Source organism: Zootoca vivipara, chromosome 14 (assembly GCF_965207765.1).
Source record: "Zootoca vivipara chromosome 14, rZooViv2.hap1.1, whole genome shotgun sequence".
NCBI lineage: Eukaryota > Metazoa > Chordata > Lepidosauria > Squamata > Lacertidae > Zootoca > Zootoca vivipara.
The window spans coordinates 42,988,457-43,014,134 of NC_142597.1; the positions used below are offsets into that span (position 1 = coordinate 42,988,457).

Here is a 25,678-nt window from a genome sequence, read left to right on the forward strand (position 1 = left end):
ACACACACACACACACACACACACCGCCTTCAGTTGACAGGATTTCTGTTGGGGGTGGGGGGTGCAGGACACCCACCTGTCCTCATCCTCTGTCTGTCTGCCTAGAAGATTCAGGATGAAATGAAATGTCTCCACAATAACTCTGTTTTAAATTACTTTCTTTTGACCTCAGGAAGAAATCTGTCAAACTCTCCAGGCATTTGAAAGCCAGGAAGTTAAATAAAAGAATTAACATTGGGGAATATTTTTCGTGTAGTTAATGAGTGTGTTTTGCAAAATTACAAAGGGCACCCTTTTTCTTCTTATTATTTTAAACAAATCTAAGCTAAAATAAGTTTTCTTGGATTGGCTGGAAACCTTTTCATCTCAAATTCCTCCTTTTCCCCGCAATGCAGTTTTTTCTGTGCATGCTCAGGAAGCATAGCCGCTTGAGACGCTCCCCTGTCATCCTCCACCAGGTCTTCTTTAGTCTCCATCCAGGGCACAAACGGTGCCTGGCTGAGCAAGAGAGATGAGCAGAGCCTTTTTTGTGGTGGGGTAAAAGATTTCCACCTCTTTTAATAGGTCTGCTATGTTCAGCTCTTTTATCTGCTCTTTGCCGAGTTTCTTCTTCCACATGGTGTACCATAGTTCAGCTTCGGAGTCATAGATCATAGAATTGTAGACTTGAAAGTCTTGCAACTTATAAAAACTTAAACTTAATTTTAGTTAAGTGATTTTATTTACTTGGCTTAGGGGAAGCAACTGCCCCATGCCACCCCCACCACCGCACCCGGTCGGCCTGGCTATGCCCATGCAAGGCAGCTAAAGGAAAAGGAGGGTGTCCAAGGAAACTTTGAAAGGATTAGGCCAAATAAATGAGAATCTGCCAATCTTTAGTTTCATTGGATATCTCCAAGTTCTATCATCGTGAGAGAGGGAGGGAAACTTTTCTCTTTCCACTTTCTCTGTGGTTTAATTAATTGTTCAAACTGGTGATTTTTAAAACAGTGTATTCACATATTTTAGGGACCCGGGTGGCGCTGTGGGTTAAACCACAGAGTCTAGGGCTTGCTGATCAGAAGGTCGGGCGGTTCGAATCCCTGCAACGGGGTGAGCTCCCGTTCGAAAGCAGATCAAAGTGCAAGTAGATAAATAGGGACCGCTCCGGCGGGAAGGTAAACGGCGTTTCCGTGCGCTGCTCTGGTTCGCCAGAAGCAGCTTTGTCATGCTGGCCACATGACCCGGAAGCTGTCTGCGGACAAACGCCGGCTGCCTCGGCCTATAGAGCGAGATGAGTGCCACAACCCCAGAGTCGGAAACGACCGGACCTGATGGTCAGGGGCACCTTTACCTTTTATTCACATATTTACCATATTTTCAAGTGCCACCAGTTTTGAAAATCCTACCTGTGTATCCACTGTCCTCCAGGATTGAGGGGGGGGGGTTAAGGCATGTGGGGCGGGGAAGAGATTTTCCTGTGCAAGGTGTCAATTTTCCTCACCAGCTCCCTCCCTCCATCCTTAGGCCTCTCTGCTCCCCATTGATCCCGGCTCCCTGTGCCCCCCCTCCCCATATCAGCTGCTGCCTCCGATTTCCAATATCTGCTGCTCACTTCCTTACCAAAACAGCTGCCCCGTCACATCAGCTGTTGCACTCTTGAAAAAGTCTCTGTCGCATTTTAAACTGGATTGAAATGTGACTTTCTGTTTCAAATTAAGATATCCAACATCCAACTTGCAGAAATTTCACTGAGGGCCCCCTGGCACCATTTGAAAGTTGTCTGTCCGTTGATTACATTGCAAGAACCAGTGACATCTCTCAGGGATCTTATGCATTTACCCATCTAGCTCAGCAGAGCCTGCTCTGACTGGCAGCAGCTCCATCCAAGCTATCAGTAATTCACTTCCTTGGGAAGCTAGATTGCCTCTCTGCTGCATCACTGGTTTTAACATTTCTCGACAGCATCCTCCCACACGCCAGCAGGAGGGAGGCAGTAATTTCATCAAGGAATCAGGAAAGAAGGCTGGCGGAACAAGGCTTTCCTCTGTTTACAGGTGTCAGGCCTGTTGCGCTGCAGGCCGAGACCGCTGGTTGCCATGGCAGCCCCACGGCTTCCCCCATCCCTCATGATGGAGCACCGCCTGTCAGAGTTATGGAAATGGATGTTTTAAGACAATGTTGCAGCTAACTGTGGCCTTTCCCTGCCGAGACATGGCAGTTAGGGTAATTGGCCATTTTGCTTTTTTCTAAAAAGCGTTTTATGGCTTTATTACAGCATACTGAAGAGAAAGGCGTGGTGGGGAGATGTTTCTCTCCTGAAAATGTTGCATTTCTGACAAATGTTTCCGTATATCTCGTAAGGCATGGGGGGGGCAATTTATGTAAATGGTTAAACTCTTAATCTGGGCTTGAAAGCAGCCCTCATCTGCAGCCTCGTCCTGCTCAGAGTGTACCACTCAAGACCACAGCAGGGGACCCAGCAGAACAGAGTGATCAGCCAGGGAAAATAAAAAAACCCTACATAATTTGTGAGGAAGGCGGTTGGAGAACCTTTCCTCTCTTTCCCACCCCAAATAATAATATCTACTGTATTTCCATTGTTTGCATCTATTGCCCACCCTTTTTTTTCAAGGAGGCTCAAGGCAGCATACAAGGTTTTCCCTCTCCTTCTTTAATCCCCCCAACGACCCTGCGAGGTAGGTTAGGCTCAGAGAGACCGTGATCACCCAGCCCTGTGTTGCAGGAGGCACCATAACAACGATGTACAACAAAGCACGAGAGGTGGGAGCGCCAAATTTTAGGTTGGCACAGGGCACTGCTGAAATTTGAGAGCACTTGCCCTTTGGAACTCCCTGCCTATTGAGATCAAGCAGACACCTTTACTGTACACTTTTTGGCCCCAGCTAAAAAACATTGTTGTTTAGACAAGCCTACCCAGATGCTTGGGGCGCGGGTGGCACTGTGGTCTAAACCACAGAGCCTAGGGCTTACCGATCAGAAGGTCGGCGGTTTGAATCCCCGCGAAGGGGTGAGCTCCCGTTGCTTTGTCCCAACCTCTGCCAACCTAGCAGTTCAAAAGCATGTCAAAGTGCAAGTAAATAAATAGGTACCACTCCAGCGGGAAGGTAAACGACATTTCCGTGTGCTGCTCTGGTTCTCCAGAAGCGGCTTTGTCATGCTGGCCACATGACCCAGAAGCTGTACGCCGGCTCCCTCGGCCAATAAAGTGAGATGAGCGCTGCAACCCCAGAGTCGTCCGCGACTGGACCTAATGGTCAGGGGTCCCTTTACCTTTACCTTTACCCAGATGCTTAGAAAGTTGGGGTAATTTTAATCTGTTTTAGTATTTTAACTTTTAATTTTTTTTATTGTTGTGATTTTCTCTTGATTTTACTGTTTTATTTCTTTGTAAACTGCTCTGAGGGTGTGTTTTTTGTTTGTTTGTTCGTTTGTTTGTTTACCATCAAGCAGTATATATATTTTACAGAATGAAAAAAATCAGGAGGAAGACACAGTCTTTCTTACCCCACACCACCCAATTTCATCCTCACTTCAACATTGCAAAGTACCGTAGGTTCAGAATAAAATGTCCTTTGCTATTTCTTTCCAGATGCATATCCATGCGTTTTTAACCTGTCACGTTGAACCTGCAACAGCAGTGATTGCTGAATGATAAATTGCTAGGAGGCGGGTGTTGCAGGGTGCGATGAGCAATAACAATCTCACACTCACACTTTTAGGAACGCAACCTGATTATTTGCTTCAATATGACCTTTTCTCACAACTCTCCGCTGCCCTCTACCAGCAAATGCAATGCAACCAATCACTCCTGTGGTGTGAAGTTTCCTAAATGCAGCAGTCTGTGTTTAAGGTGCTAGTCCAGTGGAGGCTGGTACCCGTTGGGACTCGTGGGGTTGGAGACAGGCACAGCCAACTCTGTCTGTGCATATAAGACCATTTACTCTGGCTCCATTGTGTTCCCACTGCTAGTTTTGGAACTCTTATTTACCCCTTTGACAGCTGTGGAGAAACATGGGAACTCTAGTTTGCTAAGGATGCTAGGGATTATAATGTCAGAACACTACAGTTCCCAATATCCTTTAGGAGAAGCCGTGACTGTTAAAGTGATCTAAGAGTGCTTTAAATGTATGGTGTAGCTGGGCCTGTTAGCCCCAACCCAGATCAATCCTGTAGTATTTATTGAGAAATACAACTGTCTGATGTGTTCCCTTGCAAAGCAGCTTCCATCCCAAATGTTAGCCGTGGTTAAGCAGAGGTGTGTACATTTCAGACATCCATTAAAAAGGGATCAGGCCAGTGTTCTCACAGTGGCCAACCAGACACCCCTCTGGGAATCCCACAAGCAGGACCAGAGCACAAGAGCCCTCTCCCCTCTTGTGGTTTCCAGGAACTGAGATCCAGAAGCATTAGCCATTGTGGCTAGTAGCCACCAACAGCCTTCTCTACCTCTATTAAAGTCATCCAAGTTGGTGGACACATCACTACTGCCTCCTGCAGGAGAGAGTTCCACAGTTCCAACTCTGCACTGCATGAGGAAGTCCTTTATTTTATCTGTCCTGGATCTTCCAACCGTCAGCTTCATCGAATGCGAGTCCTAGTGTTATGAGAGAAGGCAATTTGTACACATTGTCATAGGTAAAGGTAAAGGGGCCCCTGACCATCAGGTCCAGTCGTGTCTGACTCTGGGGTTGCGGCGCTCATCTCGCTCTATAGGCCGAGAGAGCTGGCGTTTGTCCGCAGACAGCTTCCGGGTCATGTGGCCAGCATGACAAAGCTGCTTCTGGCGAACCAGAGCAGCACACGGAAACGCTGTTTACCTTCCCGCCGGAGCAGTCCCTAGTCATCTACTTGCATTTTGACGTGCTTTCGAACTGCTACCGTAGGTTGGCAGGAGCTGGGACCGAGCAACGGGAGCTCACCCTGTTGCAGGGATTCGAACCGCCGACCTTCTGATCAGCAAGCCCTAGAGTGACTCTGTGCATTAACCCACAGCGCCACCTGGGTCCCTAGAATTTGTACACATTGTCATAGAAACATAGAATTGGAAGGGAACCCAGGGGTCATCCAGTCCAACCCCCTACAATGCAGGAATCTCGGCTGAAGCATCCATGGCAGAGGGCCATCCAGCCTCTGCTTAAAAACCACCAAGGAAGGAGAGTCCATCACCTCCCGAGGGAGACAGGGCTGTGGACCTGTCTCCCCTACCTATAGACACTTACCTGGGAGTAAGTCTCTCTTAACCACTGGGGGTATACAGGCTGCACTGTCAAAATAGGGGGGGGATATCGTCTGATTCTCACAAAAAATTAAAAATACGTATTACTACTAATAATTACTCACCTTTCACCCTTAGGTTCCAGGGTGGATTACAACATTGAAACACAATATTTTTTTTTAAAAAAAAAACTACCCACCATAAAGGCAATATATAACCACACAGATGTGATCTTTTGGCTTTTAGTTTCAGCCACCTTACTCTAGTCTTCTTTGGAATTATAATTATGGCATCGTCAGAGTGAGGAGGAGGCTGCAATTATTCTTTTACAGAAAATAATAATAATAATGCAATAATTGTACATATTTCCCATTTATCACGCTAACAGGGGAAACTTGTCTCGGAAAAGCTTTGCTTAGGAACAAAGGGCTGATCTTATTTAAGCATTTTGTTGCAACGGAAAAACTACCACCACCAATCACTATGACAGTTGGTAGCAATAATTAGCATTATGAAGAATTAGGGCATCTTTTGGGAGCGTTATGTGTTTGCTGTTAAATCGGGATAATCACTCGGTGTTGCGAGAGGACCCAAGGATAAGAGGCAGAATTGTAAGTCAAGATGAAACAGCAAAAACCTAAATGCAAAAGAAATGCGAAATATCACAGAATTGTAGAGCTGGGTCATCCAGGGAGGGGTGAAAACATTGTGGCAGAATTGCAAGCGCCAAACTCCTGCCTAGCTGCAGTATGGAATTAATAAACGCAGGCCTACCTTACAGGGTCGTTGCAAAGGCTGAAAGATAGCTCAGCTTCCCTGACGTTGTTGAGCCGTTCAGATGTCCTGTCGCTCTCTTGTGCCTTCAGCTCGAGTGAAAACAGTGTGCGTATCCATTCAATGAGTGATGGGGGGGGTCTGTTCAACCTGAAACATCTCCATGCCAAGACAAAAGTGTGGCAGGATGCGATGTGCAGATGACACAGCCTTGACAGCGCACACTGAATAAGCTCTACGGAGACTCTGACTGTTTTGCCCAAGCCTGCCGGGACTTTGGCCTGACCACCAGCCTGCTACAAGTGTCCCCTAAAGCTCAATTCTGCATTTGTAATAAATAAGTCTTTTAGCATGGCAGGATCTGCACTTTGGAACTCCCTGCCTATTGACATCATGTCGGCGCTTTACTCTTTTCAGCACCCGCTAACATTTATACTTAGGCAAGCCTATCCGGGCATGAAGAATGACAGCATGTATTTCGATCTAGCTTTCACCTATCATTCGTGCTTATTAATTTTTGAATGTTTAAATAGGGTTGCCATACATCTGGGATTTCAGGGGTGGAAGTGACATCCAGGGGGATTTCCGAAAAGCAAAGGTTCGTCCTGGATTTCTGGCAACATAACGGTAAAAAAAGAAACCTTGGGTTATTTCTCTTAAAAAATAATAAGGTTCAGCAATTTGTTTGTGTCCAGATTTTCACTTCTTGAAAGATGGTAACCCTGGGGAAATGTTTTAATAGTTTTATTGTTTTCTCCTTTTTACAAACTGCTGTAAGGGTTTTATTTGCTTGTTTACAATCAAGCAGCATGTAAATCCTACAAAACAAATAAAATTGTATGCTATATATTTTTTAATTGTGAAAATTGCTTTAGATTAGAAGAAATAATCAATACATCATAATTTAAAATATCCATATACAATAAGAATGATGTTAAAAACTCAGTTCTACAGCACACATATATCCACAGTTTTTGTGGCTTTTATAAACACTTAGAGAGGCTGGGATATTTTTTTTTAAAAAAATGGAAGCTACCTTGATAAAGTTTTACTCTATAAAGGCGGCATATAAATATTTCAAACATATATAGTTCTTTGTGCATGTAAGCAGGCAGAGAGATAGAACCATTACACTGTATTGCACACACACAAAGTTGTATTCAGTGTTAAGCCCATTGATATTAATGGAGACCATTAACTTTTGGTCCATTAATCCCAATGGGACTATTCTGAGCAGAAACTCACTGGATCCAACCCACAATGGTGATGATGATGATGATGATGATGACGACTACAGTACTACGATTTACAGCACTAGCATGAATTCATATGTAGTCTTTCCACCCCGCGCTATTTTGAAGCCGTGGGGCGGTAGCTAGGGAGTGTCAGTCAGGCCAAATGTGGGATGGGAACTATTTTTCTCCCATCTCGGCTCTGCGCGGATGGAGCCTGGAAGTCCGTGCACTGTCGCCTTGGAGACGCGTCCAAGGAGCGAGAGAGGGGGCGGAGCACCGGAGCGAGAGAGGGGGCGGAGCACCGGAGCTGGCGGAGAGCTTCGGTCCCAGGACGGGGGCATCTGCTAAAGCGGAGGGAGTGCGGGGGGAGGGGAGGACCCCTCCCCCACCTCAGCATACCTGTAATTGGGAGGGGGAGGGGCAGGTCATGGGAATGCTATGGGGGAGGAGGGAGAGAGAGAACAATTAATGGGGGGGCTAATGAGGAGGTTTCCAAGGAGAAAGGTGGTCAATTAATTTGGGGGGGGGGGTTGGAGAAGCAAGAGTAATAACAAAGTTGGGGTTTTCTGAGGAGAAAGTGGTCAATTAATGAGGGAATAATGAGAAGTTGGGGCATACTGAGGAGAAAGTGGTCAATTAATGGGGGATAGTGAAAAGTTGGGGTTTTCTGAGGAAAAAGTGGTCAATTTATGGGGGGGTAATGAAAAGTTGGGGTTTTCTGAGGAGAAAGTGGTAAATTAATGGGGGATAGTGAAAAGTTGGGGTTTTCTGAGGAAAAAGTAGTCAGTTTATGGGGGGATAATGGAAAGTTGGGGCATGCTGAGGAAAAAGTGATAAAATGAGGGGATAGTGAAAAGTTGGGGTTTTCTGAGGAAAAATTGGTCAATTTATGGGGGGATAATGAAAAGTTGGGGTGTGCTGAGGAGAAAGTGGTAAATGAATGAGGGGATAGTGAAAAGTTGGGGTTTTCTGAGGAAAAGTGGTCAATTTATGGGGGGGATAATGAAAAGTTGGGGTGTGCTGAGGAGAAAGTGGTAAATTAATGGGGGGATAGTAAAAATTTGGGGTTTTCTGAGAAGAAAGTAGTCAATTTATGAGAGGAAGGAAGTTTACTGAGAAGCATTGGGGTGGTTATCCACTATCCCACTTTTGATACTGCTTTGCCTGCAGATGTTTTGGGGGAGCCCCACTCCTCCATTTCCCATCTGTGTACATCTTGTAACATCCCACTGAAATCCTGTCACTTTCTTCGTCCTGCAAATGTTCCCGTGGATGGGCTTCCTTTGTCCTCTCTGCTGCAGTGCAAAAGGGCCCCTTCCAGGCTGTGAACATCGCAGGAAACCCACTAAACAGAAAGATGTGTTGACGGTTCTCAAGGATTTGCCTTGAGAAGCAGAATAATATATATCTCTTGGATGATATATCGAGGTATTATTAATTCCAGGGGAGTAGAGAGAGCGGGTTAGAGTCAGACATGGAGATCAGTCCGTATCCTCTCCAAAATTCAATTCCCAAGATTCATGCAGACAACGCCTTGACCTCTAAACAGATAGTAGAAGATGTATATATTATTGTTTACATTTATATTCCACCTTTTTCCTCCAAGGGGCTCGAGGTGGTATACATTTTTCTCCTCCCCCCCCACCTCCATTTTATCTTCACAACAACCTTGTGAGGTAGGTTGGGCTAAGAGGCAGCAACTGGCCTGAGGCCACTGGGAGAGCTTCATGGCAGAGGGAGGATTTGAACCCAAGACCCAGTCCAACACTCCTTGTCGGCTCCTGTCTCTTTTAGGCTCAGCACCCAAAGGAGCAAGAGATACCCGGAAGGAAGGAAGGATGGATGTGTGTCGGCAAGACCCCCTCTCAGAGGGGGAGGGCGCCAAGACCAAAAAGCCACCTGCGAAGGAACGCCCACAGACACCTCACACCAAGAAGAAAGCAAGGAAGACGAAGAAAAAGAAGGCAGCCCAAGATAATGGTGGGCACCCCCAAGGCCCTTCTGTGATGGTGGGCTCCCTGGCAGCAGTGCCTGCAAGCTGCCATTTTTAAATTGACCAGTTTCCCCAGCACGGCATGGCTGGATATGGAAAACTGGGCATTGTGGGAAATCAAAAATGGTGGTTTGCATGTACTCGCCCAGCCAGAACTGGGTGTTTGTGTGTGAAGGGTATTTTATTTCTTGCATTTATACCCCACCTACTTTTCTCTCTTGAGGAGCTCAAGGTGGTGTGTATGGTTCTTCTGCTCCTAATTTAATCCTCACCATGACTCTCTGAAATAGGCTAGGCCGAGAGGCAGTGATTGGGCCAAGGTCAGCTAGTGAGCTCCATGGCCAGCCCTCTAACCATTGTACCGCACTGGCTCTGCATGAGTGGACTGAGGGTAGTTGCCAGAGAGGCTTAGCCTTTCAAGCAGCCATGGGGAACTTGATGGCCCTTCAGGTGATCTACGACCACTGCAGCCAGCATGGCCAACCAACTCTCAGTCCTGATTTTGGTAGCTGGTGTCCAATAATATTCAGAAGGCCGCAGGTTTCCCCCACGCTGTGGCTGCCAAATGTCATTTTAGTGCAGCCGTTACAGGGCTGGTTGTGAATTTTGTGCATAAGAACCTACCTAAACTTGCATTCTTTATACCAACGTCTGGTTGATTCAAGTAGTCTTTCATGCTAGTTGGCAATCTGCACAAGAAGGGAAGGAACAGTGCTGGTGGCGGTCTGCTTTCTTGGAGAAGAAAACACTTGTTCTAGAAATTGGACTCCAGAGTTGGTTGTTTTCCTGAGCAAGTTTCAAGTAGCTGCTCTTCTCTAGTTTAAGCAGTAGAGGGCGGGAGATATTCATCAATTGCCACTCCATTTCAACAGGAGGATGTTGAAACATTCTGCCTTTAGGAACAGAGGTGGCTGAATAATATAATTAAACCATTTTGTAGCTAAAGTCATTACAAAAAAATGATGGTGAAGAGCAGCTGCTCCTTTGTGCATGTCTTTCCCAACACAGGTATTTTAATATGCTGAAATGGGGGACAAGCCAGTGAGAGATCTTCTGCTTTGTATGCAGAATGTCCCAGGCTCAATCCCCAACATGCCCTGGTGGGAGTGGTAAAGATTTTCTTCCTAAAACCCTGAAGAGTTGTTACCAGTCAGCATTGACAGTCCTGTGCTACAGGGACCAATAGTCTGACTTGGCCTAAGGCATTGTATGTTCCTATGATGTGCTTTGAAAGGTGCTCAGACTTCCCTCTGACGCCATTCTTTTGAAGCAGGAAAACCTGAAGGCAAAAGCAAGAAGAACTCCGTCCTTGTGACATCACCCCATGAACTACTTCAACACCAAACTGGCCCTGGAACGACGCCCCAAGGTGCTGCCCCAAAGGCGACTCCAGCCAAACCTGCTCTCTCTGCCAGCATTTCGTTCTTGACCCAAAACAACTGTGTGCTTTCCAACGAGAGCCTTCGCTGGGATGGGATCCTGGATGATCCCATAGCAGAAGAGGAGAGGCTGTGGGTCTACAGGCTGAACAGAAGGAAGCGTTATGGGGAGTACATCCAGCAAAACCTACCGCCAGAGCCATCCTTCGCTTTTAAGCACTTGCCACAGCATTATGTGGCTCCTCCTCAGGGCAGGGAGCAGTTGCTGCGAAAGAGCATGTCCTCCACTACTACTTCAGTGCCCAAGACAGACCAAAGTGGACAGAGTTCTAAGATCTCAACAAACGTCTCAAAAAGGCAGTCAGCACTGATGCCAAGTGTTTCTCAGGAAATAGCGTAAATAAATCTTCCCGACACTTCTGTTTTGCTTTGTTTAAGCAAAGTCATGAAGATCTTGAAGAGGTAACCCTAGATGGCTATATTTGAAACTAATGAGATTATTAATCTTTTCATCAAGTTAACCAACAGCTGTCTGCACACTGCAAATTTAAGTTTGATAAAATTCTGTGTGGATGGATAGATAATGGTTTGCTGGCATCCAACTAACCTTCCATAGATGGAGGAAGGAGTTGGGGAATCCACAGGAATGACTTTCAGTTTTGCAGACACACCAGATGTCAACACTTTGTTGCTTTTTGAACAAGATGTGAAAAATAATAATGGAGACATGGGCTTTATTCAAATACAGCAGCACTAAAATACCACCACATATTGGGCCATTTGTTATTTTAAATCTCATGTACTTGTGAAGGACTTTAATATCTGTGCTATTTGTGATGCCACTTTTGTCAAAATTAAACCATTGCTTCTCACTCTGCTGTGTACAAAAACCAACCAGTGTGGTCTTCCCTTGCAGTTGGTGGAGAGAGCATGGCATATGCTCCCCTTGGGGCAGGGGAAGAATAACGACACAATAGAGGTATCTTCTCTGAACTTCACCTGAACTCCCTTTTACTGCACAGTAGGGAACCTTTTTCAGGTGAGGGTTGCATTCCTTTCTGGGCAATATTTCAGGTCCCACATGCCAGTGATGCACAGGGCCAGAGGCAAAAGTGGTTGAAGCAGCAAGTGTACATTTTGCGTTTGTATAGTAGGCAAGTTTACACGCACACACACACACCCCTTTTTATATTCTCCATCCAGGCACACAAGCAGAGTTTGAAGACAAGAAAAAACACTCAAGGAAGCAGGACTGCTGAGGGGCATGGCTGAGGAGGTGTGGTCTAGGAATGGTCCTGAGGGCTAGGTAAAAAGGTTTCAGGGGCCACATTTGGCCCTTGGGTCTGAGGTTTTACTGGGCTGCTTAGAACTACCATTGGAGCTTTTGGTTTTTATTTATTCATTTAATTTATACCCTGCCCTTCCTCCTAATTGCATTGGTACTAGATTGGAAATGGTTAAATGAGACTTCAATAGGGCTTACTCCCAAGTAAGTGTATATAGGTAGGAGTGCAAGCTAAATTATCCTAAAGAAAAATTTTAACCTAGGAAACCTAGCAGGTTGTTTTCTGCTGCTCCAGAGATGCGGACACGGAGCAATGGATTCAAACTACAAGAAAGAAGATTCCACCTAAACATTAGGAAGAACTTCCTGACAGTAAGAGCTGTTCGACAGTGGAATTTGCTGCCAAGAAGTGTGGTGGAGTCTCCTTCTTTGGAGGTCTTTAAGCAGAGGCTTGACAGCCATATGTCAAGAATGCTTTGATGGTGTTTCCTGCTTGGCAGGGGGTTGGACTGGATGGCCCTTGTGGTCTCTTCCAACTCTATGATTCTATGATTCTAACTCCACATATGTTTTTTTTTTACCTATTTAAAATGGTTTGTCTGAGAGCCTGGTGGTATGGATAAAATGAGATCAAGTGCCTATGAAAATATTTATTTTAAAGGAAAGCAAATATAACCCCCAATTCCTTATGTTTTCATTTGTCAGTTTTTCAGATTCAGTAATCATTCACACATACAGAAAGCATGGTAGTGGTGACAAGCCTCGTCTGCGATGAGTGTCAATAAACACAATACACTTAAACACAACACACTTCTATGGGATTATGTTCTTCAGATAATTTATTACTAGTTAAAATGGGGGGGGGAATCCAAAGCAAATTAAGAACAGTCATAGAGAGAGGGGGAGGAATCATGTCATTGACATTGCACAGTGATATCCAGGACTTCGCAAGAACGCGGCAACACAAGTTAACTTTTAAATCATGTAAAGACACTTTTTTAAAAAAACCACCTCTTTTTTAAAAGTACACACATATAGGTAGATATCGAAGACTGATCATTAAAAAAAAAAACCAGAGGCAAGGATGAGGATGATACAAGGCCTAGTTTATTAATTAACTCATTGGAAAAGCAAAACTTGGAGAGCCCCAGAGCACATCGACCTAGAGAAATATCTGCATAGAGCAAGTATCCAGACAGGTCCCACCCACCACCACCCAAATTCTAGGGGCTTCTTCAAATGCCATGTTACTAAACAAAAAGAGAAACCCTTTGATTTCCTAACCAAGAAGTAGGTTAGTAGCCACTGTGACATGTCTGATGAACCCCAAGAGTTACTTTGCTGCATCAGCCTGAGCCCCTTCAACCAAATACCTCCAGGAAGCCCCTTTAGTCAGTTCCCTATTTGGTTCCTGCAGACAGAAATATCCTGGAGATACCAGGCAAGAGCAGTTTAATATTTTCAAGTTAGCAACTAAAGCCCCAAAATATACCTCTAGGAGTGGCACAGATTTATTCACTGCCATAGGAATAAAAACATTACGAGCGCTCTACCATCATCATCTTAAGGCTGCTGGAAAAAGGAGTAAAATCTACCATCACTGCCTTCCACAGGCTTTTCATCCTAAAAGATTAGGAGGGAGAAGGCTGAGAGATAAGAGTCCAGTAATGTCACTACCCGAAGGATGGGGAGCCTAGAGTTGCCCAGATCGCCCCTCTCCAGAGGCTGTGGCCATTGGGGTTAACAGGAGCTGGAGCCAAACAACATCTGGACGGCTATAGTCTCCCTACTGCTTGTCTGCACTGGCTGGCAGCAGCTTGTTTTTATATGTTACTGTAAGCCACCCAGAGTGGCTGGGGAAACCCAGCCAGGTGGGCAGGGTATAAATAATAAAAATTTTATTATTATTACAAGAATCCTTGCTAGTCCTTCATGGAGATGCCAGGGATTGAATCTGAGACAATTTGCACATAAATCGGCTCCACTGAGCTGGTTTTTAGGGCTGCTACGGAGGATACTTAATTGAGGGGATCACAATGTGAATAAGTGACTCTCGTGAGCAAAGAGTTGCAAACATCTCATCTCCCTATTGGGTCCACACTGGATGCTTTTCCTATTCCAAAGACATTTTTGTACCTTTTTATTATTTTAAAAAAGAGAAACCTTATTTGCAATACCACACATGTTAAAGATAAGTAACCTCTGCAATAATGCCCTGCCAATGCTGGGCTCTCTCTTTTTTAGTATTTTTGAACCATGTCCATTTGCAGCACTGGGGACTTGGCAGCCCATCCTTTTTCAAATCCAATCTCTCAACCCATGTGGGATGTCTCTCCCCCAAATTCTGTTTGCCCAGTTAAAATATCACTGGGGCTAGTATGCAGAAAGGCTCTACGGGAAAATTTGCACTCGTTACTCCGTCAGCTGCCATCTATGCAAATAATTCAGCAAAGAGGCCTGCCCACCTTTCCATGTTCATTTTACCACAAGAACTAGAAACTTGGGTGTGTGTGTTTTTAAAACAACAACAACAACTTGTGAGTATTCCCAGAGAGCTCACAGATTCAAAAGTTAAGAGGACAGCTTCCCATAGGCAGCCCTACAAATTCTTAGATCACTTCTTCACACTGCTACCGTAGGTATGCAGCGATGACAATGAGTACTTTTCTAACAAAACAGTCACTCCTCAAGGAATGTCTAACTCGTCAGTCATTTCCCCCTTAAACGCTACTTGGTAACCCTACCCAGTAGGAAAATTACATGTCCTTTTTTATATACATTCAGCTGTTTTTGCAACAGCAATGCAAAATTTAAGTGAGGAATGACTCATACACCTTGCTCCTTTCATAAAGGTTTTTCTGTTACTTCAAAGAAGGTTATTGCTCCTCCTACAGAACTCAACAAAAACAACAAAATCAGTGTTTCTCTATGACTACGCAGTCACAGAGTAATTTGTTTGCACCCTGCAACGGAGATGATAGCATGTTGTTTGCATCCTGTACCAGAGATTACAGCATTTTGTTTGCATACAGAGTTCCTGGCTTTTGAAAACTTAGCTTTGGTTTGGCCGTGGCATGGTGGGGTGGGGTGGGGGGCAGTAGCATCCCCAAAGTTATCTTTAAAAGTGTGCAACATTTGCAAAAGATTCCCTAGATTCTAGTTCCCTTCACAGCAAAGGAACCATCAATTATAATCAAATTAATAACTCAAAAACAATTCCCCCTTCTTACCATGAAGCAACCCTGCCTTCACACATAAAACGCCACAAAATACCTTACACTTACCATTAATCACACTTGCAAGAACAAACTCAACTGACTGGACTTTCTGCTCCATTCTGGATTCCTGACAAAAACTAAACTTGTTCTTGCCCAAACTGAATCTCTCCCGCACACCTTTAAGGTGTAGAGATCATAACTTCTTATGAGTGAAACTGACTCGCACACCCCACAAAACAACTTCTGTTCCAACCAGTCTAAGGAACTTCTCCCATGCTTCATCTGCTCTATATTTCAGCAACATTTTAGGGGGGGGAGGGAATGCGTTTTTTATAAAAGGGAATGTTTCCTTTGGTCAAAGTGCTTGCAAAAGCATAACATTGAAACTTCAACAAGAGACCCTGCTGACGAACTGTTGGAGGAAAGAAAATGAAATCTTGTTTGCGCCGTTTGGCAGTGCCATTATAAACCCATCAGCCTTTCAGGTGCCTCAAGATTCTCAGCTGTTTATTTTTGTAGAGGGAACCACTGGCAAAACACAAACACAAAACCCCATCCATCTCACAGCCTTCCTGAAATTTACTGAGATTTGTTTACAGAGAATAGCTGTTACAACAGGCAACGTAAATTGTTTTTCAAACTAAAAAACGGAACAAGGCTTTCAAAGAAAAAGCTAGTGAGGAAGGGGAAGCTCTTGACGCAACATAGGGCTCATCCAGATTGCCCTGTCCTGCCGCTTTCCCCTGGAGAAAGCTGATCTTTACCGCTGAATCGGAGACGGCCAACTGGGTCACACCTCTAGTCCAGATTATTGCAGGAGGTTTAATCTACCGCTCACAACCAGGAAGCCTCTGACCACAAACGGAGGCACTGCTATGGAAACAATAAAATTCGCAGATGCCTCTATGCTGCTCAGTATTTAGGACCGATTTCTAGGGGTGTACGTATCCAGCATTCTCACTCCGCCTTTGTAGTGAAACAGTTGTCCAAATTTACCAAAACTGTTTTGACACACTACTGCAAATCTTCCTAAGACCCTTGGGGCAAGCATTGTAGCCTAGTAATATTAGAATATCTGCTCTGCATGCAGAAGATCCTAGCTTCAATCCCTGGCATCTGCAGGTAGGGTGACCCCCCCCCCCCCCGCCTGAAACCCTGGAGACTTCCTGCTGGTCAGTGTCAATTATTCTAAACTAGATGGACCAAAGTATCTGACCCAGAGGGGTCCAGTCAGATCTTCCTTTTGCGCCTGGGAAGAATTACTCAAATGACCTGTTCACAACCCACACATTTTAGGCAGCCAGGACAGAGGAACTGGCTCCGAATCTCCCATTAACAGCGGCTTAGCATGCTGCTGGGCCACAGAATTACTACTTTCATCATAGAAATCTGAAAGTCATTATCCAAAAGAGATTGCCTAAGGTTGTGCCACCATCATCCTCAGCTTTCCAAAGCACTCACGGGCGGTTCTGAATTGTGGCATTTGCAAAATGTTGCGTCTTTTAAAGCAACGATGAGTTAAATGATGATGATCCCAAGGTAAATATTAGCTTTATACTCGCTACAAGCCCTGCAGGAGCAACTTCAACCAAATTTAACCAAAGCGAACTGTTGGACAAGTCCGCAATGAATTAAATAAAACATGGTATATAATGCATATCTGGGAAACCGATAACCTAGTAATTATTGTGGTTTTATGCCAAACCACAACTGGCCTGATTTTTAGGCTTCCTTAAAAGACGCAGGCATAACACATAAGGAGTATAATCGGTAAGGTTTATAGTGACAAACTATAACTGTGATTTGACCACCAGCCAGCCTTCCCTGGCAAAAAAATCTGTCTTAATACATTAACGTAATAAATGAGACTATCGAAAATAAGTTATGGTTTTTAGGTGGGAAAGAGTTCTTTTTTATATATAAAGTTACTTGACGCAGGAGCAACTAGGATGGTTTCCAACTGCCAGTTCAGGAATTGTTTTCGCTTGTCCTAAGCTCCTTCTCTTCTCCACGAACAAGTTACTTTCCTCTCGGAAAAGAAAGGTCCGCTTATTTTCACCCCACACGAGGAAAAGACAGCAAAAGAAAGGAGGGAAAGTGCCCTCGGAGAAAATTGTGTTTGCGTTCCTGTAGACATAAATTAAGTGCAGGCCCACAGGATCCTTAAGGCTGAAGACATGCCGTGGAGGAGAGGTAGCTACAAGAGGAAATTCGTTCGGGAGGCAAAGCTAATTCAGGGCTTCATCCATTTCCATCGAGTGGAGAGCTTACGATGCGTCAGAAACCCATCATGTTGCAACAGCAGAGAGAGAGGGAGGGAAAGAGACTGAGAGAGAGATAGTGTGGTCAGCAACCATCAGGGTTGTTATCACTCCCAGTCGATTCCAGCTCAACGCTGGAGAGGAACTTCCGCACGAACTTTCGGCAGTTGTAATCCAGTGTGGTGGTGTACACAGTCTTGGTGTGCTTGGGGTAGACGATTGTGGTGCTCGAGAAACTCCTGGGCCGGGGGCGCGGTTGGAGGCGCACCTCAGCTTTGTAGCTACGCCAAGTGTTGTCGGGGACGCAGACGACCGTCTGGCTGCAAGAGGACAATCCCAGCCCCATCGGCATAGAAATATTGTTGATGAAGTGTTTCTCAGAGTCGTATTTCACCGAAGAGGTGTACCTGTGAACCACGGGGCGGAGCAGAGGGAGAAAACAGACAGGACAGAAGTTAGCATCGTTACACCTGCCAGAACACTTTAGCTAAAAAGACCGTAGAATTTATTTTATAGGTTTCTTTTAAAATTATACACTGCTTAAAAACATATCAAAGCGGTTTGCAACATTAAAAAGACCAAAAACATACAATAAAGGTAAAGGGACCCCTGACCATTTGGTCCAGTCGTGACCGACTCTAGGGTTGCGGTGCTCATCTCGCATTATTGGCCGAGGGAGCCGGCGTACAGCTTCCAGGTCATGTGGCCAGCATGACAAAGCCGCTTCTGGCGAACCAGAGCAGCGCATGGAAACGCCGTTTACCTTCCCGCTTGCACTTTTACATGCTTTCGAACTGCTAGGTTGGCAGGAGCTGGGACCAAACAACGGGAGCTCACCCCGTTGCAGGGATTCGAACCGCCGACCTTCTGATCAGCAAGCTCTAGGCTCTGTGGTTTAACCCAATTTAACAGCAAAAAGTAAATAACAAGTATCAACAAACCATTGTGAACTCTTCTTAATTGCTTGCTTAAGCCTGGCAGAATTGTTTGGTAATGCCTAAACTCTGTGGACTGCCCTGAGATCTTACGGTGAAGGATATAAATCTAATAAATAATGATTTCTCAGAGCAGAAGCCTGCCTGACAAACCACTTTTGAGGGGGCTTCCAAAATCAGTCTGCGATACGGCATGTGGGTCGGCCGATAACAGAAAGCAGGCCTCTGTTTGTGCCTATAACAGCTCTTGGAGCCCAAGCCTCAGGGAATTGTGCTCTAATACGCAAGGCGCTATTTTCCTCAAGCACTTCGTGAAATGTGGCAGCCTGCCCCCAGCCTCCGATGCCCAGGGATGCTCTTGACTCTGCAGGTCCACACAAGGCCATCTCGCTTCTGCGCCCAGCGATGGGCTTTGACAAATCCTGCTGGTCGTCTTCGCTACCCTCCTCTTACAACTCTTGGCGTACCTTATATCCTTGGGCGGCAACAGATCAAACGCCACTCCTTCCCCAAAGGACAGAGGGCATAAGCGAGAGGAGCAGCCGGGGAGCAGCGGGCTGGGAGAAGACGAGGTCTCCTGCAAAAGGAAAGGCATGTCTTTCAGCATGGGAAGTTGTCAGGCAACACACTGAATGGTGACGCTATCAAACGGCTGAAGGCGTGGAAGAGAACGGAAGGGGGTCCAAAAAATAAAAGCCAATCTTACAAAGCCAGAGTGCGGAACCTCATTCCCGGGGCCCAAATGTGGGACTCTCTCCAGGCCACACCCCCTCTCTGAAAGCCACACCCCTCACCTGGACCCTCCTTGTGCGTTTTTGCCTGGCTGGAATTGTGTCCTTGCACTCTGGCAATGCCTCTGGCTTAGGTAGGTGGAGGATAGAGAGAGGTCATGTCAGGAAGTGTGTTTTTTAAAAAAGCTGACTTGTGAAAATTTGCATTTGTTGCTCCACCCACTTTTTGCCTCTGGCCCCGCCCACCACCGGCATGTGGCCCCAAAGGGAGCATGGCCCCTGTCTGGAAAACATTTCTTGCCCTGGACAGCAATTCACAGTAGCAATGCCGTTGTTAGGAGCACAGGAGAGGAAGCTGCCTTCTACCAAGTCAGACCAGCTCAGTCTTGTCTACACTGACTGGCAGCAGCAGCCCTCCTGAGTTCCAGGAGGGTGTCTCTGCCAGCCCCACCTGCAGATGCCATTGGAGATTGAACTCGGAGCCATCTCCATGCCAAGCATACTTCCTTCCTGAGTTACAGCCCTTCCTGGCGAAAGAATCTCATCATCACACATACCGTATCAGCGAACACAAACCTGACACAGTTCACACTTTTACATTTTCAAGGTTTTGGTTTTTTTTCCTTAAAAAGATGCAACACATTCTGATTTCAGCAGCTCTTACTTTTTCTTTCTTTCTTTTATTAGCACGGCCTCAGCCTACAGTGTTCTTTGCAGTCCTATAAAAAGTTCAGCCTGCATATTTGGCCACAATAATTCCTCCTCCTCCTCTTCTTTTCCTCTTTTAAAGATGGAAAAGTGAGGTTGAGCAACATCAGCTCAGCCAAAAACAAAGAAGCAAAAAGAAAAGGGGGAAAAAAGTGATGAACTCAAGTCCTTAGCATTTTGGACAGAGACAATTCCCACACAGATGCTACAGGGGCAGCTACTGTCCTGGCAAGGCGGAAGAGGTGGAACACATTTCTCACACCTCTCCTGGCCCTTAACTTGATCCAGTCCTTAATAAGCGCTGGAACCATCTCAGCCCCGGCAGTTACACATCTTGGAAAAAAAAGTTCCTTCTTTTCCAACATCCCCGCCTAAAACCAAGCCATGAAAAAAAAACGTGCCGCCGTACAACGCTTCCAGACAACCCATTTCTGGAACATCCATCCATCTTTCTTTCCCAGGGAGATTACTGGTAGATAATAACGTGGGCTATTTCACAAGAATCCAATCCTGATCTGTCGCCTGCTCTACGTACTTAAGGCCCATTCCACTCTGATTCATTTGCACAGAGGGTAGATGTGAGCCTTAACCCCCCCCCCCCCACACACACACTTTCCAAGTGCATTTGCCCATCGCAAAAAAAAAAAAACCTGTTTGGGGGATGCGAGCTTGTTGCGCAAGATCTCCTAACCAACTACAACAGCAAAACAATCGAACCCAACCCCCAAAAAAGGCTTCAAATGCCCCTAACCAAGACACTCGGTGTAAATTCAGTGGCTAGTGCAGGGGTCAGCAACCTTTTTCAGCCGTGGGCCGGTCCACCATCCTTCAGACCATGTGGTGAGCTGGACTATATTTGGGGGGGGGGGGAAATATGAATTCCTATGCCCCACAAATAACCCAGAGATGCATTTTAAATAAAAGCACACATTCTACTCATGTCAAAACACCAGGGATGCCCCACAAATAACCCAGAGATGCATCTTAAATAAAAGCACACATTCTACTCACATAAAAACATGCTGATCCGTGGGCCGGATTGAGAAGGCGATTGAACCACATCTGGCCCACGGGCCTTAGGTTGCGTACCGCTGGGCTAGTGGATCAACACCCACTCATCCACCCCAGTGCCCTGCCCTGCCCTTGGGGGGGACTAAATAATAATAATAATAAGTTGTTTTTATTAATACCCCGCCCACCTGGCTGGGTTGCCCCACTCAACATCCCCTCGTTGACTTGAATTTCAACTTGTAGTCAGGCTCTCGGTCCTTGCTCAAAGAAGCCACACTGAAGAATCACAGCTGTTTCCTACGGTAGTATCTAACCTAAATTCCTCCTCCTTCCCTCCCTCCAACATAAGAAAGCAAAAAAAACAAAAAACCCGCCAATTTTATTCTTTGCTTGTATTTTGTCTCCAGAGGAGTATGCAAATAAAGGGGTGGAGATACTCTTCAGGGAATTACCGGTAATTCATGCAAATTGGGGAAGGGAGGGGTCATTCGTAGCCAGGCTAAAATATTATTTAGCTACTCCTTTCACACCCTTTAACCACAACCCAGTTTCCCTACATTTTCAACATTTATTTCTTTATTGCATTCACATCCCATTTTTTCCTCCAAGGAGCTCAAGGTGGCAAATATGGTTTCCCCCGCCCCATGTAATCATCACAACAACCCTGTGCGGTAGGTTAGGCTAAGAGACAGTAACTGGCCCTAGGTTGCCCATTGAGCTTCATAACTGAGTGTGGACTTGAACCCTGGTTTCCAAGGTCCTAGTATGGCACTCTAACAACTATACCTAACTGCTTTCACCACATGAACTCTTAACGGGTGCAGGGGATTCAAAGTCAGAACCAAGAGGCGGTATGGGCTTCAAATTAGCCAGTCTATCGTTTCAAAAACCTGTTATCTTTCGTGTATGCAGGCTAGCCCAGAGTGACAAAATTATTAACTTCATAAAATCTGTACACTGCTTGTTTTTACAAAGAAACCTCAAAAAGATAAAAAAATTAAAATAAAGCCACCAATAGGAAAAAAAATAACAATAATAGTTTAAAACTCTCAAAAGATTTAAAGCAGGGGTCAGCAAACCTTTTCAGCAGGGGTCCGGTCCACTGTCCCTCAGACCTTTTGGGGGCCGGACTATTATTGGGGGTGGGGGTGGGGAATGAATGAATTCCTATGCCACACAAATAACCCAGAGATGCATTTTAAATAAAAGCAACACATTCTACTCATGTAAAAACACACTGATTCCCGGACCGTCTGCGGGCCGGATTTAGAAGGCAATTGGGCTGGATCCGGCCCCTGGGCCTTAGTTTGCCTACCCATGAACTAGAGTCTAAAAACAGATTATAACACTCACCAACTATCTGGGCAGGCTTGTCTAAACAATGGCAGGAGCTGAAAAGAGTACAGTGAAGGCGGCAGGGCTGGTATCAATAGGCAGGGAGTTCCAAAGGCAATAAAAGACAGAGGTCTTAACAGATGTGGAACAGATATTACATGGCACCTGTAACAGTACCACTTCCACCAATCAAAGCGGTTGAGTATATGTGGCAAGGCAATCTCATAAGCAAAAGGGGGCAGAAGAGAAAGTGGACAAGGTACATTTATACTGACACACTCCGTGGCTGAGCTGTGGGTAACTGCCTCCTCCCCCCCCCCCAACTATCTGTATGTGGGGCACTAATATTCAGCAGAGAAAGCCACAAACACCAGATAACGCTCTCCCTCTCCTGATCCCACCTGTCTCCGAATCCTGTTGCGGCATGTTGGGGGGGGGGCACAGCAGCTGCGCACCAAATGTTGGTTTACATTCCGTAGCAGCTGCCTGGAAGAGAAATTATTAACAGGACACAAATGGTCTGTCACCGTGCTGGAGGTGGGAATCACATTGTACAGGAGGTGGGTGGGGGAGAGAATCCTTTTTGGAAGCCTGTTTGGTATACTGGTTGGACTAGGGACCTGGGTTCAAATCCTGGACTCAGCCAGGAAGCTCACCAGGGGTCATCTCAGCCAGACCTACCTCACAGGGTTGCTAGGAGATTAAAAACAGGGAGGGTGGGGAGAACCATGTATTTATTTCAAAGCCTTTCCAAACAGCCTAATAGTTCAATAACCTCCAAGGGGTGCAAACTGTGTGCAATACGAAAAGTGATCCCAGCTGAAAAAAGAAAAATACAAACTCGAGCAGCATAAAAACATAAGCAAATGAAACAAAGATTCAGGGGATTCATATAAATATATGTCCAGGCTTACGGGTCACGTATGCCACCTTGAGCTCCTCATATAAATGTCATAATAAAACAAAAAAGGGAAAAAAAGAAACGAAACATTAGGACGTCCCATGACAATTGCCTGGGCCCCATAATCCCACAAGAGAATTTGGGAAGGTCATAATTACAACATACAGTAATAACCCACCCACAGAGCCCTTGGGGATCCTAGCAGACCCCCCACACTCCCTGCTTGTAACCCCCTACTACCCCCCATCATGCACTCGGAGACTCTTGAGAGGCACAAGAAATCATCAACACACTAGCTTGTGTTATGCAGTAGCATCCGACTGAAAACATTTAGCAGGGTTGTAGCATTAGCTCCACTCATTTGGGCCCATGGCAAGCCGAATCCACTAGATTCTAGTGCTGCAGGTTGGGCAAAGGATGGCACCCTTGAGATTTGGACAATCCCAACACAAGTCACCACACTGCCTGCGGCATCAAGTCTGCAAAATGGGCACAGTAATCACGATGGCCTAACTTTACTACCATGATGTGAAGGATCTGGAGACTATGAAGTCCCTCAAGGGAACCCTGACTGCTCCCATGGGGAGCCTGAGCAGGTACCGTAGTCTCCAGCAAGAAAATACTAGGGTGGGGAAAGAGGGGTTCTCCAGTTAGCACCAGTTAGGGAAACTGGAGCCACAGCTACCGGTAGGCAGGAAGCGGGGGTTACAACCTGCCTAATCCCCGAAGGGTCTCAAAAAGCACCACGTCGAGGGGAGGTAGAAGGAGGGGTCCACCTGGGGAAGGAAGTGCAAGGAATTTGTTGCTAGTTTGGCATCCCAAACTGACCTCGCCCGGATCCGCAGAGGCTGCTTTGCGTTTTATAAAAACTCGCTTGAGTAGTTTGGACAGTCCAGTCCATCCCCCTGAACCTTAGCGTCAGATAAAACATGTTCGGGATTGCACCGCCTTGAGCCCGCACTACATGGACTCGCATACCCCGGATTTGCTCTCCATTCCCAGCATCCGATTTCACGCTCCTCTTGCGCACTCGTCCGCAGCCTCCCTAATGCCCCTTGAACCGCGCCGCTAATTCGGATTGCATCCCCCCGCTCGACGCTCCCTTGCTAACGCAGCTGGCGTTTGGACCTGCATCGCCGTGCACACACACCCCGTTAATCTGGATTCACTCCGGTCCCACACCGGGACAGACGCAGGCGCCTGCTTTCCTGCACTCACCTTCGGAAGCGGCTTGGTCTCCGGTCTCTCGGTCTCCGGCAGCGCACTGGCGACTCCTCCCCGCTCCGATCCGCCGCCGCCCGAGAGCAGCCAGCTGCCGGGGCTGGGGCTGGGGGGCAGCCCGGAGTCGGGGCTGTCGAGGCCCCGCTCGGCCCGGCGCTTCGAGTCCGGCAGCTCCGGGACGTCCGGCAGGCTGAGCCGCCCCACCATCGCGCCTCCTTCTTTCTCCGCGCGCCCGGAGCGCACTGGCGAGAAGGACGCGCAGGCGGCCGCCTCGGGCGAGGGGCGGAGGCCGGAGAGAGACCCGCCTCCCCGGGGCTGCCGAGAGGGAAGCGAGGGGGGCAGCCTGGCGACACGATCCGAGGGGAAAGGTGCCACGGCTCCCTCGCTCGGGGCTCGACCAAATTTATGCTGCTGGTGGGGGCCTCCTATCTGGCTAGTCGGATCTTCTACTTCCGTGCGCACCGTCCATTTATAGCTTGCAAGAGCCTTGGCGTCTCCAAAGTATCCTGGGAGCTGAAGTTTGCAAAGGACGCTGAGAGTTGGTAGCATAGCTGCCAAGTTATCCCTTTTTTAAAGGGATTTTCCCTTATGCTGAATAGGCTTCCTCGCGAGAAAAGGGAAAACTTGGCAGCTATGGTTGGTAGGAGACCCCTGTTCTCCTCCCGGAGGTGCAATTCACAAACTTCTCTGCCAGGAGAGGTTGACTGTCAAAGCACTCGGAGAACTGTAGCTCTGGGAGGAGAACAGGTGCTGTCTGAGCAATTGCTCCCAGCACCCTTCACAAACTACAACTCCCAGGATACTTTGGGGGAAGCCGTGATTACTGAAAGTGGCTTGATACTCCTTTAAATGTATGGCATGACTGCGCATTTAAAGGGTTGCCTTTAAATGTAAACCACAAATCTTGAGAATTGTAGCTATTTTGAGGGGCTCCCTGACGGGAATCCCGCAGCAGAGACAGCCTCCCCAGATACAGTCATACCTCGGTTTAAGTACGCTTCGGTTTGAGTACTTTCAGTTTAAGTACTCCGCGGACCCGTCTGGAACGGATTAATCCACTTTCCATTACTTTCAATGGGAAAGTTCGCTTCAGGTTAAGTACACGTCAGGTTAAGTAACTTCCGGAACCAATTGTGTACTTAAACCGAGGTACCACTGTAGTTCCACAGCAGCTGGACGAATGCAGCACACCTGGATGCTGAGATATGGCCAATTTGCCCACTGCCCAAGAGAGTGGTTGACTGGAAAGAGGCAATGACTCCCGCAGAGATGCAATAGGCAACATCTCCTAAGTCTCTTTCTGTGGCTTCCCTGTATCACTTGAATTATGTAATCACATCCAATGCAGAGATGGTGCCAAAGTAAAGACAGATCGGCAGAGCAGCAGCTCTTACAGAGATGCAACAGGTAGCCTCCTCTGAGCACCGGCAATTCCATAGAGTTTCTGATATGAAAACACTGCCTGCAATCCTG

At 46.5% G+C, this 25,678-nt stretch overlaps 2 protein-coding genes across 3 annotated transcripts; one reads left to right on the forward strand and one right to left on the reverse strand.

The window, feature by feature from the left end:
- The first annotated feature begins 7,355 nt into the window (after positions 1-7,355).
- Positions 7,356-11,493, forward strand: LIAT1 (ligand of ATE1). Of its 2 annotated transcripts, none has more exons than XM_035139961.3 (3): positions 7,356-7,628; positions 9,022-9,207; positions 10,494-11,493. In XM_035139961.3, exons 1-3 carry the CDS (start codon positions 7,391-7,393, stop codon positions 10,997-10,999), a joined length of 930 nt encoding a protein of 309 aa, XP_034995852.2. In that variant the 5' UTR covers positions 7,356-7,390; the 3' UTR covers positions 11,000-11,493. The 2 variants fall into 2 exon arrangements, with proteins under 2 accessions (XP_034995852.2, XP_088513662.1); XM_088657536.1 differs by having other exon boundaries at positions 7,511-7,628; positions 10,491-11,493.
- Positions 11,494-12,705: 1,212 nt separating this feature from the next.
- Positions 12,706-24,615, reverse strand: RFLNB (refilin B). The gene is made up of 3 exons (XM_035139841.3): positions 24,203-24,615; positions 18,766-18,875; positions 12,706-17,770 (listed from the first exon to the last, which is right to left on the reverse strand). The coding sequence occupies exons 1-3, from the start codon at positions 24,410-24,412 to the stop codon at positions 17,449-17,451; spliced, it is 642 nt and encodes a 213-aa protein (XP_034995732.2). The 5' UTR covers positions 24,413-24,615; the 3' UTR covers positions 12,706-17,448.
- Positions 24,616-25,678: the final 1,063 nt, after the last annotated feature.

Excerpts from the sequence above, each read along its gene's own strand:
- LIAT1 (XM_035139961.3), top strand. The coding sequence starts at position 7,391 with ATGTGGGATGGGAACTATTTTTCTCCCATCTCGGCTCTGCGCGGATGG. Across the intron at positions 7,629-9,021 it reads TCCCCCACCTCAGCATACCT|GCTCAGCACCCAAAGGAGCA; the intron begins GTAATTGGGAGG and ends TGTCTCTTTTAG. Across the intron at positions 9,208-10,493 it reads GAAGGCAGCCCAAGATAATG|GAAAACCTGAAGGCAAAAGC; the intron begins GTGGGCACCCCC and ends CTTTTGAAGCAG.
- RFLNB (XM_035139841.3), bottom strand. The coding sequence starts at position 24,412 with ATGGTGGGGCGGCTCAGCCTGCCGGACGTCCCGGAGCTGCCGGACTCG. Across the intron at positions 18,876-24,202 it reads AGACCAAGCCGCTTCCGAAG|GAGACCTCGTCTTCTCCCAG; the intron begins GTGAGTGCAGGA and ends TTCCTTTTGCAG. Across the intron at positions 17,771-18,765 it reads TTGCCGCCCAAGGATATAAG|GTACACCTCTTCGGTGAAAT; the intron begins GTACGCCAAGAG and ends CGTGGTTCACAG.